Here is a 13,589-nt window from a genome sequence, read left to right on the forward strand (position 1 = left end):
AAGAGCTGCACTGAGCCCAAGATTGCGCCATTACACTCCAGCCTGGGTGACAGAGCACGACTCCATCTCAAAAAAAAAAAGAAAAAGAAGAAGAAATAAATTTACTAATAAAAAATCTTGGCTGGGTGCAGTGGCTCATGCCTGTAATCCCAGCACTTTGGGAGGCCGAGACAGGAGGATCACGAGGTCAGGAAATCAAGACCATCCTGGCCAACATGGTGAAACCCTGTCTCTACTAAAATACAAAAAAATTAGCTGGGTGTTGTGGCGCACGCCTGTAGTCCCAGCTACTTGGGAGGCTGAGGCAGGAGAATTGCTTGAACCCAGGTGGTGGAGATGACAGCGAGCCAGATCTCGCCACTGCACTCCACCCTGAGTGACAGTGTGAGACTCCATCTCAAAGAAAAAAAAAATCTTGGCCGGGCGTGGTGGCTCATGCCTGTAATCCCAGCACATTGGAAGGCCAAGGTGGGTGGATCACCTGAGGTCAGGAGTTCGAGACCAGCCTGGCCAACATGGTAAAACCCGTCTCTACTAAACGTACAAAAATTAGCCGGGCATGGTGACAGGCACCTGTAATCCCAGCTACTTGGGAGGTGGAGGTGGAGGTTGCAGTGAGCCGAGATTGAGCCACTGCACTCCAGCCAGACTCTGTCTCAAAAAAAAAAAAAAAAAAAAAACTTTCTGAAATATGATGTATCATTCTCTTATTCAGTTAGTCCAGAATTTTTTAAAACTCAATTTTTCCCCAGTAGATTTAACAGACAAAAGGCCAGGCGCAGTGTGGCTCATGCCTATAATCCCAGCACTTTGGGAGGCTGGGGAGATCACTTTTGGTCAGGAGTTCAACAACAGCCTAGCCAAGGTGGTGAAACCCTGTCTCTACTAAATATACCAAAATTAGGCTGGGTGCAGTGGCTCACGCCTGTAATCCCAGCACTTTGGGAGGCCAAGGCGGGAGGCTCACCTAAGGTCAGGAGTTCAAGACCAGCCTGCCCAACGTGGTGAAACCCCATCTCTACTAAAAATACAAAAAATTAGCCGGACATGGTGGCGCATGCCTGTAATCCCAGCTACTCAGGAGGCTGAGACAGAAGAATTACTTGAATCCGGGAGGCAGAGGTTGCAGGGAGCTGAGATCACACCACTGAACTCCAGCCTGGACAACAAGAGTGAAACTCCATCTCAAAAAAAAAAAAAAAATACAAAACTTAGCGGGGCATGGTGGTACATGCCTGTAATCCCAGCTACTCAGGAGGCTGAGATAGGAGAATCACTTAAACCAGTTAGGCCGAGGTTGCAGTGAGCCGAGCTCACGCCACTGCACTCCAGCCTGGGGAAAAGAGCGAGACTTGATCTCAAAAAATAAAAAATAAAAAATAAAAAAATTAGCCCAGCATGGTGGCACATGTCTGTAGTCCCAGCCACTTGGGAGGCTGAGGCAGGAGAACTCCTTGAACCCCGCAGGCAGAGGTTGCAGTGAGCAGAGATCGCTCTACTGCACTCTAGCCTGGGTAACAGAGTAAAAAAAGAGAAATCATCAAAATTTAAAATAGTTTACTACTCCATTTTTTTTTTTTTTTTTTTTTTTTTGGAGACAGTCTTGCTCTGTTGCCCAGGTTGGAGTGCAATGGCAGGATCTTGGCTCACTGCAACCTCCAACTCCCAGGTTCAAATGATTCTTCTGCCCCAGCCTCCCAAGTAGCTGAGATTAAGGGTGTGTGTCACCACATCCAGCTAATTTTGTATTTTTAGCAGAGACAGGTTTCACCATGTTGCTCAAGCTGGTCTTTGAACTTCTGATCTCAGGTGATCCGCCCACCTCAGCCTCCCAAAGTGCTGGGATTACAGGCATGGGCCACTGCACTCAGCCTAATTTAATTTTATTAATGTATTCATTATTTTGAGACAGAGTCTTGTTGTCGCCCAGGCTGGACTGCAGTGGCATGATCTCGGCTCACTGCAACCTTCACCTTCTGGGTTCAAGCGATTCTCCTGCCTCACCCTCCTTAGTAGCTGGGATTACAGGCATGTGGCATCATGCCTGGCTAATTTGTGTATTTTTAGTAGAGACAGGGTTTCACCACATTGGTCAGGCCAGTCTCAACTGACCCCATTATCTGCTCGCCTCGGCCTCCCAAAGTGCTGTAATTACAGGCGTGAGCCACCTTGCCTGGCCTAATTTTGTAGTTTTTTTTTTTTTTTTTTTGAGACGGAGTTTTGCTCGTTACCCAGGCTGGAGTGCAATGGCGCGATCTCGGCTCACTGCAACCTCCGCCTCCTGGGTTCAGGCAATTCTCCCGCCTCAGCCACCGGAGTAGCTGGGATTACAGGCACGCGCCACTATGCCCAGCTAATTTTTTGTATTTTTAGTAGAGACGGGGTTTCACCATGTTGACCAGGATGGTCTCGATCTCTTGACCTCATGATCCACCCGCCTCAGCCTCCCAAAGTGCTGGGATCACAGGCTTGAGCCACCGCACCCGGCCAATTTTGTAGTTTTAGTAGAGACAGGGTTTCATCATGTTGGTCAGGCTGGTCTGGAACTCCTGATCTTAGGTAATCCACCCACCTCAGCTTCCCAAAGTGCTAGGATTACAGGCATGAGCCACTTCGCCTAGCCTAATTTTTATTAATTTATTTCATTTATTTATTTATTTGAGACAGAGTTTCACTCTTGTTGCCTAGGCTGGGGTGCAAGGGCACGATCTTGGCTCACTGCAGCCTCCACCTCCTGGGTTCAAACAATTCTCCTGCCTCAGCCTCTAGAATAGCTGGGATTACAGGCCTGAGTTGTCATACCTGGCTAATTTTTGTCTTTTTAGTAGAGACGGGGTTTCACCACATTGACCAGGCTGGTGTCAAACTCCTGACTGCAGGTGATTTACCCGCCTCAGCCTCCCAAAATGTTGGAATTACAGGCATGAGCCACCGAACCCAGCCTATTTTATTTATTTTTAATAATTTATTTTTGAGACTGGGTCTTGCTCTGTCACCCAGCTAGAGGACAGTGGCATGCTCACGGCTCACTGCAGCCTCAAACTCCCAGGCTCAAGTGATCCACCTCAGCCTTCCAAGTAGCTGGGACCAAAGGTATCAACCACCATGTTTTGTTAATTTTTTTTTTATTTGAACAGAGGGGAAAAAAAAAAAGACAATAAGCAAAATCTTTATTTTTTTTTTTTTTTGAGGCAGAGTCCCGCTCTATTACTGAGGCTGTAGTGTGGAAGGCAGTGGCGCCATCTTGGCTCACTGCAACCTCTGCCTCCTGGGTTCAAGCGATTCTCCTGCCTCAGCCTCCTGGGTAGCTGGGACTAGAGACTCACGACACCACGCCTGGCTAATTTTTGAGTTTTTAGTAGAGACAGGATTTTAACACACTGGCCAGGCTAATCTCAAACTCCGACCTCAACTATCTGTCTGCCTCGGCCTCCCAAAGTGCTGGGATTACAAGCATGAGCCACCGCACCTGTCCAATAACCAAAATATTTTTACACGTATTTTTTACTAAAAACAAATCAAATAAAGGTATTTAGACTATTCACTTGCCATCTTAAATATGTATTCCAACACCTGAATTTTCCAATTATCATATGGAATATCATTTAAGTAACATCAAACCTTGGTGATGTGAACTAAATTGTCATTCAACTTAGTATCTATCATTTCATTCACTTCAGAATCAACTCATTTTGAGATACATAAGCATAATCTCTGAATAACAATTTCTCACTGAATAAAGTTGATTTTTTTTTTTTTTTGAGATGGAGTCTTGCTCTGTTGTCAGGCTGGAGTGCAGTGGCGCAATCTCAGCTCACTGCAACCTCCGCCTCCTGGGAGGCGATTCTTCCACCTCAGCCTCCTGAGTAGCTGGGACCAGAGGCACATGCCACCACGCCCGGCTAATTTTTTTCTATTTTTAGTAGAGAGGGAGTTTCACCATGTTGGCCAGGACGATCTCGATTCCTTGACCTCGTGATCCGCCCACTTTGGCCTCTCAAAGTGCTGGGATTACGGGCATGTGCCACCATGCCCGGCCTTGAATAAAGTTGACATAACACAACCAAAGACGTTCAATTTTACTCAAAAAACTGTAGTTTTTTGTTTTTTGGTTTTTTTTTTTTTTTGAGACAGAATCTCATTCTGTTGCCTAGGCTGGAGTACAGTTGCACACAATCTCGGCTCACTCCAAACCTGTGCCTCCTGGGTTCAAGAGATTCTCCCGCCTCAGCCTCTCGAGTAGCTGGGACTACGGGCCCATGCTACCATACCTGGCTAATTTTTCTATTCTTAGTACAGACAGTGTTTCACCATATTGGCTATGCTGGTCTTGAACTCCTGACCTCAAGTGATCTGCCCGTCTCGGCCTCCCAAAGTGCTAGGTTTACAGGCGTGAGCCACTGGACCCGGCCAACTCAGCTATCTCTGTAGTTGTATGTGAAGCGTTCAAAAGAAGTTCAGAAACATAAAAGAATTAGACCTTTTCAATACGGTCTTTAAGCAAGATGGAATTCTGTAGTCCTAAACTCTGAATTTATACCTCTTCCTCACTGTTATTTTTCCATACCTAGATTATCAGAGGTAGACTAATTTGCTGGATGGTCTCTTCTCTCTCATCTGTCTCCAACTGACCACTAATACTAAGTTGGAAAGATGGAACAGAACATTTTAACATTATGGATAGTGGTTATATTGAAAAATGCTCTAACTGGCCTTAAAGCTTTAAAAGCTTTGCTTTATTTGCCATTTACAAATACATCAGTAACGTCCACACCTCACATTTCTGTATTTTAAAGTCTGCACAAAGATTTTGTATAAAAATCACTCTTAAAAACTCTAAGGTTATTATTGTCCTAATACTTTCACTTAACTATCTTTACGGAAGTAACTTTTCCTACAATTTGCTATGCCTTTAATGAGTCCTCAATAAAAACCTTTCCTGTCACAAAAGGTAAAGAAAGAAGAATTAGAGCCCAAATCCTTCATTTCAGGAAAAAATAATTCTTATTTTATCAAATCTAAGACATTGATTCTGGCATTTTAAAAAAAGTACCAAAAGATTTCAATGGAATGGTCTCACAACTAGGTTATAAGTACCACTTAGCTGATGGCAATTTTAAGACTTCAGGGATTCTAAGAAATTTTTTTTTTTTTTGAGAGTCCACTCTATTGCCCAGGCTGGAGTGCAGTGGTGCAATCTAGGCTCACTGCAGTCTCCGCCTCCCAGGTTCAAGCAGTTCTCCTGCCTCAGCCTCCCTAGTAGCTGGGACTGCAGGCGCGCACCATCATGCCTGGCTAATGTTTGTATTTTTAGTAAAGACGGGATTTCACCAGGTTGGCCAGGCTAGTCTCAAACTCCTGACATCAGGAGATCCACCTGCCACCTCCCAAAGTGCTGGGATTAAAGGCATGAGCCACCACGCCCAGACATCTAAGAAATTTCTTAATTAAAAACAAGTTAAAAGGTAGAAAAATATGCATCTTGGAATCAACTAAACAGGATAAAAGCATATTCCATGAAACACTGAGGTATCATATTTGGTTTGAAAAATGTTCTAAGAAACAACAAAAAGTGAAACTTCATTCAGTTCCCAAAATTGCTGGACCTTAACTGTGTTTCCATTTATAACATTGCCTTAGTTCACCCAGCATTCAAGACAACTTCAGCTTCCAGAAAAAAAGACAGCAATGCCCTAAGAGGTATTTTCAAAGTTAACTGAGAGAATGGGGGAATAAAAGTGCCTTTGTTTAATTTTGTCTTTTTTTCTTTTTTTGAGACGGAGTCTCACTCTGTCACCCAGGCTGCAGTGCAATGGTGCAATCTTGGCTCACTGCAACCTCCACCTCCCAGGTTCAAGCGATTCTCTTGCCTCAGCCCCCGAGTAGCTGGGATTACAGGCGCATGTCACCAAGACCAGCTAATTTTTGTATTTTCAGTAGAGACGGGGTTTCAACATCTTGGCCAGGCTGGTCTCGAACTCCTGACCTCATGATCCACCCGCCTCGGCCTCCCAAAGTGCTGGGATTACAGACGTGAGCCACCGCACCCGGCCTGTTTAGTTTTGTCTTTAAGTTGCCTACCTAAATACCATAAAAGAGGATTCTTAGCTCATCGGCAGTTAGCCCTCTGAAAAAAATACACAAAATTAGTTTATGCGTACCCACTTTCTCTGAGAAAATTATTCAATTTCTCAAAAGAATCCCTGTTTGAAAAAGTCCACGGTGGCTCACGCCTGTAATCCTAGCACTCTGGGAGGCCGAGGTGGGTGGATCACCTGAGGTAAGGAGTTCAAGACCAGCCTGGCCATCATGGTGAAACCCCATCTTTAAAAAAAAAAAAAAAATTGTTTTGGCTGGGCTTGGTGGCTCATGCCTATAATCCCAGCACTTTGAAAGGCCGAGGCGGGAGGATTGCCTGAGGCCAGAAGTTCAAGACCAGCCTCGCCAACATGATGAAACCTCATCTCTACTAAAAATACAAAAACTAGCCAGGCGTGTTGACACAGTGACACACCCCTGTAATCCCCAGTTACTCAGGAGGCTGAGGCAGGAGAATCGCTGGAACCCAGGAGGCAGAGAATGTAGTGAGCCAAGACTACCACTGCACTCCAGCCTGTGCTCAAAAAAAAAAAAAAAAAAAAAAAAAAAAAAAAATTTTCAGCGAAGTGCAGTGGCTCACGCCTCTAATCCCAGCACTTCGGGAGGCCGAGGTAGGTGGATCACCTGAGGTCAGGAGTTCAAAACCAGCCTGGCCAACATGGTGAAACCCTTTCTCCACTAAAAATACAAAATTTAGCCAGGCATGCAGGCAAGCACCTGTAATTCCAAGGCTAAGGTTGGCTTGGTTTTTTAAGTGGAAGAGGGAAGGCAGAAAACAGATCCATTCTTTGCAGAACAAATGAGGCATAGGAAATAATGCATATTCTCTTATTAAAAAAAAAAATTATTGGCCGGGCGTGGTGGCTCACGCCTGTAATCCAAGCACTTTGGAGGCTAAGGCGGGAGGATCACCTGAGGTCAGAAGTTCAAGACCAGCCTGACCAACATGGTGAAACCTGGTCTTTAAAAAAAAAAAAAAAAAAATTACCTGGCCCGATGTGGTAGCTCACATCTGTAACCCCGCACTTTGGGAGGCCAAGGTGGGAGGATTGTTTGAAGCTAGGAGTTTGAGACCAGACTGGCCTATAATAATACTCTATCTGTACAATAAAATTTTTTTTATTGAAACAGTGTGATGTGCACCTGCAGTCCCAGCTACTCAGGAGGCTGAGGCAAGAGGATCCCTTGAACCCAAGTGTTTCAGGCTGCAGTGAGCTATGATCACACCTTTGCACGCCAACCTGGGCAACAGAGTGAGACTCTATCTCTTTGAAAAAAAAAAAAGTTTTTAAGAGTTTCCTTAATATAGTTCAGTGTAGGCCAGGCTTGGTGGCTCACACTTGTAATCCCAACACTTTGGGAGGCCAAGTCAGGCGAATCACCTGAGCTTGGGAGTTCGAGACCAGCCTGAACAAGATGGAGAAACCCTGTCTCTACTAAAAATACAAAACTAGGCCAGGCACGGTGGCTCATGCCTGTAATCCCAGCACTTTTTGGGGCTGAGGCAGGTGGATCACCTGAGGTCAGGAGTTGAAGACCAGCTTGGCCAACATGGCAAAACCCTATCTCTACTAAAAATACAAAAATCAACTGGACATGGTAGCTTGCACCTGTAATCCCAGTTTCTCAAGAGGCTAAGACAGGAGAATCCCTGAAACCTGGGAGGTGGAGTTTGAAGGGCGCCAAGATCGCGCCACTGCACTCCAGCCTGGTCAACAACATTGAATCTCTATCTAAAAAATAATAACAAAAATAATGAAATAAAATAAAATACAAAATTAGTTGGGCATGGTGGCACATGCCTGTAATCCCAGCTACTGGGGAGGCTGAGGCAGGAGAATCACCTCAACTCAGGAGGCAGAGGTTTCAGGGAGCTGAGATCATGCCATTGTACTCTAGCCTGGGCAACAAGAGTGAAAGTCAGTCTCAAAAAAAAGAAAAGAAAAGAAAATACAAAAGTCAGTGTTAGGTCTAACAAAGGTGTTCCTAGTAAGGAGACTGAGGGAGGCGGATCACTTGCAGTCAGGAGTTCAAGACCAGCCTGGCCAACATGACGAAACCCTGTCTCTACTAAAAATACAAAAAGAATTAGCCAGGTGTCATGGTGCATGCCTGTAATCCCAGCTACTCAGGAGGCTGAGGCAGGAGAATCACTTGAACACAGGAAGTAGAGGTTGCAGTGAGCTGAGAAAGCACCACTGTACTCCAGCCTGAGCAACAGAGTGATACATCTCAAAAAAAAGAAAAAAAAAAAAAAACTATAAAAAGGTAACTGCAAACTTTAAGCTTCCTGTATCATTTAAATTTTTGTTAAGCATATCATAACAGAGGCACTCTTTCTGACTCTAGACTCACTGCTATAATGCTTTAGATTAAATAATGCAAAAGTTCCAAGGAGGTTCAATACTACAGCACCCACATTAAGCTACAGTCCTTAGCAGGAGTTATTTGAAAAGATAGTCCAGCCGGGCATGGTGGCTCACACTTGTAAACCCAGCACTTTGAGTGGCTGAGAAGGGAGGATCTCTTGAACCCAGGAGTTTAAAACCAGCCTGGACAACATAGTGAGACCCCACCTCACTTAACAAATATTGCAGTCCCAGCTACTCAGGAAGCTGAGGTGGGAGGACTGCTTAAGCCTAGGAGCTGGAAGCTGCAGTGAGCCATGATCACACCACTGTACCCCAAACTGGGTGACAGAGCAAGAGCCTGAAAAAGTTCCTTTCAAAAGAAATGGGGTGAACTTGTTAAAAGTCTTCATTAGCTATTGACTTGATCAACAATTTATTTTTCTAGTAACATAATAAAATTCCAACTTGCTCCAGGGTAGCAACGTAAGAAACTAGACAGAAAGACAGCAAGGCCAAAAAAGATTGTACAGTATGCAGAATGGAAAGAAGAAACTATCTTTGCCCATCCTACATCTATATGGCCCAAAGCTAAAAATCACACAGATTGGAGATATCAAATAAGCAAAAAAAGGATCAATCAAAAAATTCTGTGAAATACAGGTCTCACAAATCTCCAATGCAGATCCTGTAGTTAAGAGACAAGAGTCAACTATTTCAGGGTGAAAAAAATCAGTTTGAAACCTATTAATATGTAAAAATTAAAGGAGTTACAGTATGAAAAATGTAAAGAATGACTGGCAATCCTGCTGCCTTCATAAATGACTATGCCAAAAAGGGAAAAGAGTTTAACTTGAATATAAATTATACTAAATGTTCAAGGACTAACATTTCATAAGGGAGAAGAGTGGTATGGTAGAGAAAGCTTTGTGTCAACTTTTAACTGCAGCTGTAGTGAAACACACTAAAAGCCTTGTCTTAAGACAAAAGCAGTGAAATAAAAACAATGCTTTTAAGCATATCCCCAGTGTTAACTGCTCATGACCACAAATTAGCCTTTTTCTGATAAAGAACTAATGGATAAAAGGCCATATAATAAGGGAAAAAGTAGTAGAAAATAAAATTGAACAAACTTCTCACATAAGACAAAACCATAAAACCTGTTTACAAATTTTCATACATGACAGAATTAAAGGTAAAAACACTCAAAACAAGAAATCTAACAACGCAAAGTAGGAGATTAAATCATTCTTTCTAAACAAGGGCTGAAGTTCAGAAGCATTTAATTTAAATCAGTGTATGAACACAGGGAATCCTTCCATACTACCTATTTCAAACAGAGAGGGTTCTCCACACTCCTTTCCCAGACTTATGCACAAATATTACAATTTACAACCCATTATTTTCTCTCATATACCAATTTTTTTTTTTTTTTTGCTGTTGTTTTTAACTGCATTGGAGTGAAATTATTCTAACTAGTACTCATTTATTTAAATATCGGTTGTACCAAACAATGACAATTTTTGGAAATTAAACTTTATTCTAATAACATTAGCCAGCAGATTTTGCTAAACAATGCTTTGTTAAAAAAAGGCATCACATATATTCTATTTTGTACAACTAATTTTTCCAGTATGCCTAAATAAAAATTTGTATTTGACAACACAGGATATGCTTCAACATAAACACAGCAATACCGTTTCCACTTTGTTACTAATAACCTGTATGTTTTCTTAGTAATTTTAAATATCTGCATCTGAAAAGTATAGTGTAGGTTGACCACAAAAGATGAAGCCTAAGAGTCCGTAGGGGTATCGCTCTTACATAATATTCTAAAAACGTGCTTTTCCTAGGTACTCAGTGACTATCACAGCAGAGAATATTAAACATTCCTCTATCAATCCCATCTTCTATAAAGTTGACCTAATTTCAAGCCTAAAACTGAGGTTTCCACCTTTAGAAGGGTAGAAAACAAGAGTTAAGTAATTGGGTAGTCCTAAAAATACATCACAACTACATGACTAAGATACTCATTTAAAACTTGTGCCAAGATAACCCCTCCCTTCCAAACTAAAATTGACTCACTGGCCTATTTTACTTAATTTTGGAAATAAAAAAATAAAACTAAATGGATTCCTAAGCACTCATTTCCTCTGTCTCTGCCCTCATCATTTAAAACGTTCAAACTTTCCATCTGTGATTAGTCCCTGCAAAAACACTCAAGTAAAAACAAAACAAACACTCATTATCTCCAAGTTATCTACCTTGGAGTTAAAAAAAAAAAAATCACTGGATTCTGCAATGATGACCACTGTTCTAAAACCATATAAAACAATAGAAACAATGTCTGCGGTCGCTAAGGAACCATACAGCCTACCCAGAGAAGCCATCTCACCTCAGATGATACTTGTCATCTGTGAGACTACTCTTTTACCTAGAGTTAACCACTTGAGCAGGTTTCAATTTTGTCTCTGAAAGTGGGAAGCTATCAGTCTCCCTACGTGACTCGTTCCACCCTCTGTGGATATTTCTACCTGTAGAAAAAAAGCTTGGCAAACTTGGTGGCACGGTGAGGACAAAGGGCATTTTGAAATAATCAGTGACTGAGGTAAGCAGAGAATGGCAACGGAAAGAGGGCTAAATTAAAAGTTCCCCAAATGGATAATGGAAAGACGACGCGGGCACCCTTTTTTTTTTTAGCCACCCCTAGGGTCCTATTCTTCACCACCGCCCACTGGAATGCAAAGTTGGCACTACCACTACCCAAGAAGCCCAGCAAATCCTCAAAATGTCAGGGCACTAGGCAGCTTCTGGAATGACAGGCTGGTACCCCTCCCCCACTCCACCCCCACCCCCCAAAAAAAGAAAAGTCCAATCCAGTCGGTGCAGGTCACCCTGCCCTCTGGGGCAGTTCCAGCCTGCGCAGGGAGGGTTGCGATGGGAGGACGAGAAAGCACAGACAGACCACCGCTCTTTCCACCCACCCTCAGCCGGGGAAACAAAGACGGCCTCCTCCGCCCGTAGCCACTAACCTAACCAGAGAGGTTCTCCCATTTCCCGGTGCAGCCGGCCCTCCAGCCCCCGCCCGCGCCCCCGCCCCCATGACAAAGAAAAGGCACTCGGCGAGCAAGGCCTTCCTGCCTCCATGGATGGGGGAGGGGGCTGCCGAGGTGAGGAGCCCCCTCCACTCGCCCGTGCTCACACTCCTGGCCCCAGGAAAGGCCAAAAGCTGCGGAGAGCGGAGGCCTCGGCCGCGGAGGCCAGATCCGGGAGGGGGGGGTACCTTGAAGTAGCCGCCTTCGTAGAGGGTGTTGGGGGGTCCGAAGATGGCCACCTCCCAGTTGTAGAGGTCGGACTCATCCACCAGGGTGATCCGGAAGCCCTCCACCGGTTCCTCCTGCAGGGATTTCAGCTCGAGCATCAGGGCCTTCTGCGAGCTGGTCATCTGCTGCTGGGCCATCTCGGCGGAGGCGGCGGCGGCGGCGCCGGGCCCGGGCCCCAGTCCTCACGCACCGGCCGGGCCGAACCAGGCCCCTCCCCTCCGCTCGCCCTCGGGCCGGGCCGCACCGGGCCCCGGTCTTCACAAACCCGGCGGGCCGGACCAGGCCCTACACGGCCCGTGGGCCCGCCCGGGGTCGTCCTCACACACGACGCTGGCCGGGCCGGGCGCTTCCCCTCACACTTAGGCCAGGCGAGAGGAGGGGTCGAAGGAGTTAGGAGAATTCGCTCCCGGTCCCGTTCCCGAGCCTCCCCCCCCCGGAGGGGGCCTCAGCTTGGGGGGGGGGAGAGAAGGTGGAAGCGGAGGAAGGCGGCGGAGGGCTGGCGATGGTGAAAGGAGGGGGCCGGGCCAGCCCGGGAACGCCGCGCTCGCTCGCCCTCTCGTTCTCCTCGGGGGCCGCAGGGGCCGGAGGGCGCGCGGGGCTGGAGGGGGTGGGGGGGAGCGCGGCGTGAGGGGGTCTCGCGGCGGTGGCGGCGGCGACGGCTGCGCGGGGGGAGGGGCGGCGGAGGAGGAAAGCTAGAGCGCCTCGCGCCGCGGGAGCGACGGAGCCGAGAAGCAGGGAGGGAGGGAGGGAGAGAGAGGGAGGAGGGGCGCACGCCGAAAGGGGGGCGGCTCTTGGCGGTTGGCAGCTCGACGCGCGTGCGCGCGCCCCTCCCTCCCCTCCCCCTCCCGGGTCTTCGCCTTCTTCCACCGCCGCCTCCTCTTCCTCCCGCTTCCACGCCCCCTCTCGGCCTCCCGCGCGGTCGCGGCGCTTTGTGACGCCGGCGCTTGTCTCCCGCCTATAAAGAGCCCAGAGGCAGCGGGGCCCGAGGGTAGGCGCAGGGGTCGCCGTGGCTCTAGAGTGACTGTTGTACGGCTGGACGCCGCAGTTCCAAAGGCGTGTCCCGGAAAGGAACCCAGGTCCCCCGGCTCTCGGCGCCCTTCCCCCTGTGGATCCAGGGACCTCCACAGCCATCCTGGGACTGGCTCTGGTTGCTGCAGGCCCCTCCCCGTGACACCCAGTCTGCGGTCCCTCCACTTAGTAGCTACTTGATTAGGATGTGCTGAGAATGTGGGTCTTATCGGTGGGAACAGACCTTCGCGCAGGCCAGCCCACGGGCAAGTGGTGCCCTTGGACACGTTACCCACCCTGGGTGCGGCAGTTCCACGTGAGAAACAGGGGAAGACAGAAAGGTCAGCTTCTGCTTCCCTTCTTAACTACAAAGAGGAAGTTGTGAGGAAAGAGAGACAATAACAAACTGGGTCTCTAGCCCTTCTCATTGTGATTTGGGGCAAGTGCTCAGGATGTCCTTCGCCTTCCCTATTTGTAAAATAAACTACTGTGGTTGAACTTTGACCCCTTAGAGGTCCTTTTGGCTTGAATGTCCATCCTGGAACTGAGGGACTTTAGAGATAATCATAACCAAAGTGAGATGTGGAAACTCTTTGGTCCCCGTGGTTTAGAATACAGTACTCCTTTCTCTTAGGAAGGCATGTTCTAGGATAACTGCTTAAAAAGCATTTCCTAGAAAAGCCAGAATACTCTGAGAGTTCTACACACATAATTTCGGAATCAAGACAGATCTTGGTTCCAACCCTAGTCCACAAATTACTTCTCCCTGTCTCGTCAGTTTTTTCTTTGTTTTGTTTGAGACAGGGTTTCG

At 46.5% G+C, this 13,589-nt stretch overlaps 1 protein-coding gene across 2 annotated transcripts in view; it reads right to left on the bottom strand.

The window, feature by feature from the left end:
- The window catches only part of UBE2R2 (ubiquitin conjugating enzyme E2 R2), a 104,136-nt gene extending 92,200 nt beyond the window's left edge, over positions 1-11,936 (bottom strand). For both annotated transcript variants that reach the window (XM_064380591.1, XM_064380583.1), the window contains exon 1: positions 11,731-11,936. In XM_064380591.1, the coding sequence (XP_064236661.1) occupies positions 11,731-11,907 (177 nt within the window). In that variant the 5' untranslated portion in view covers positions 11,908-11,936. The remainder of the gene's footprint in view (positions 1-11,730) is intronic.
- Between the last annotated feature and the right edge of the window lie 1,653 nt (positions 11,937-13,589).

Source organism: Aotus nancymaae, unplaced genomic scaffold (genome assembly GCF_030222135.1).
Source record: "Aotus nancymaae isolate 86718 unplaced genomic scaffold, 86718_ANA_hifiasm-v0.15.2.pri h1tg000003l, whole genome shotgun sequence".
NCBI lineage: Eukaryota > Metazoa > Chordata > Mammalia > Primates > Aotidae > Aotus > Aotus nancymaae.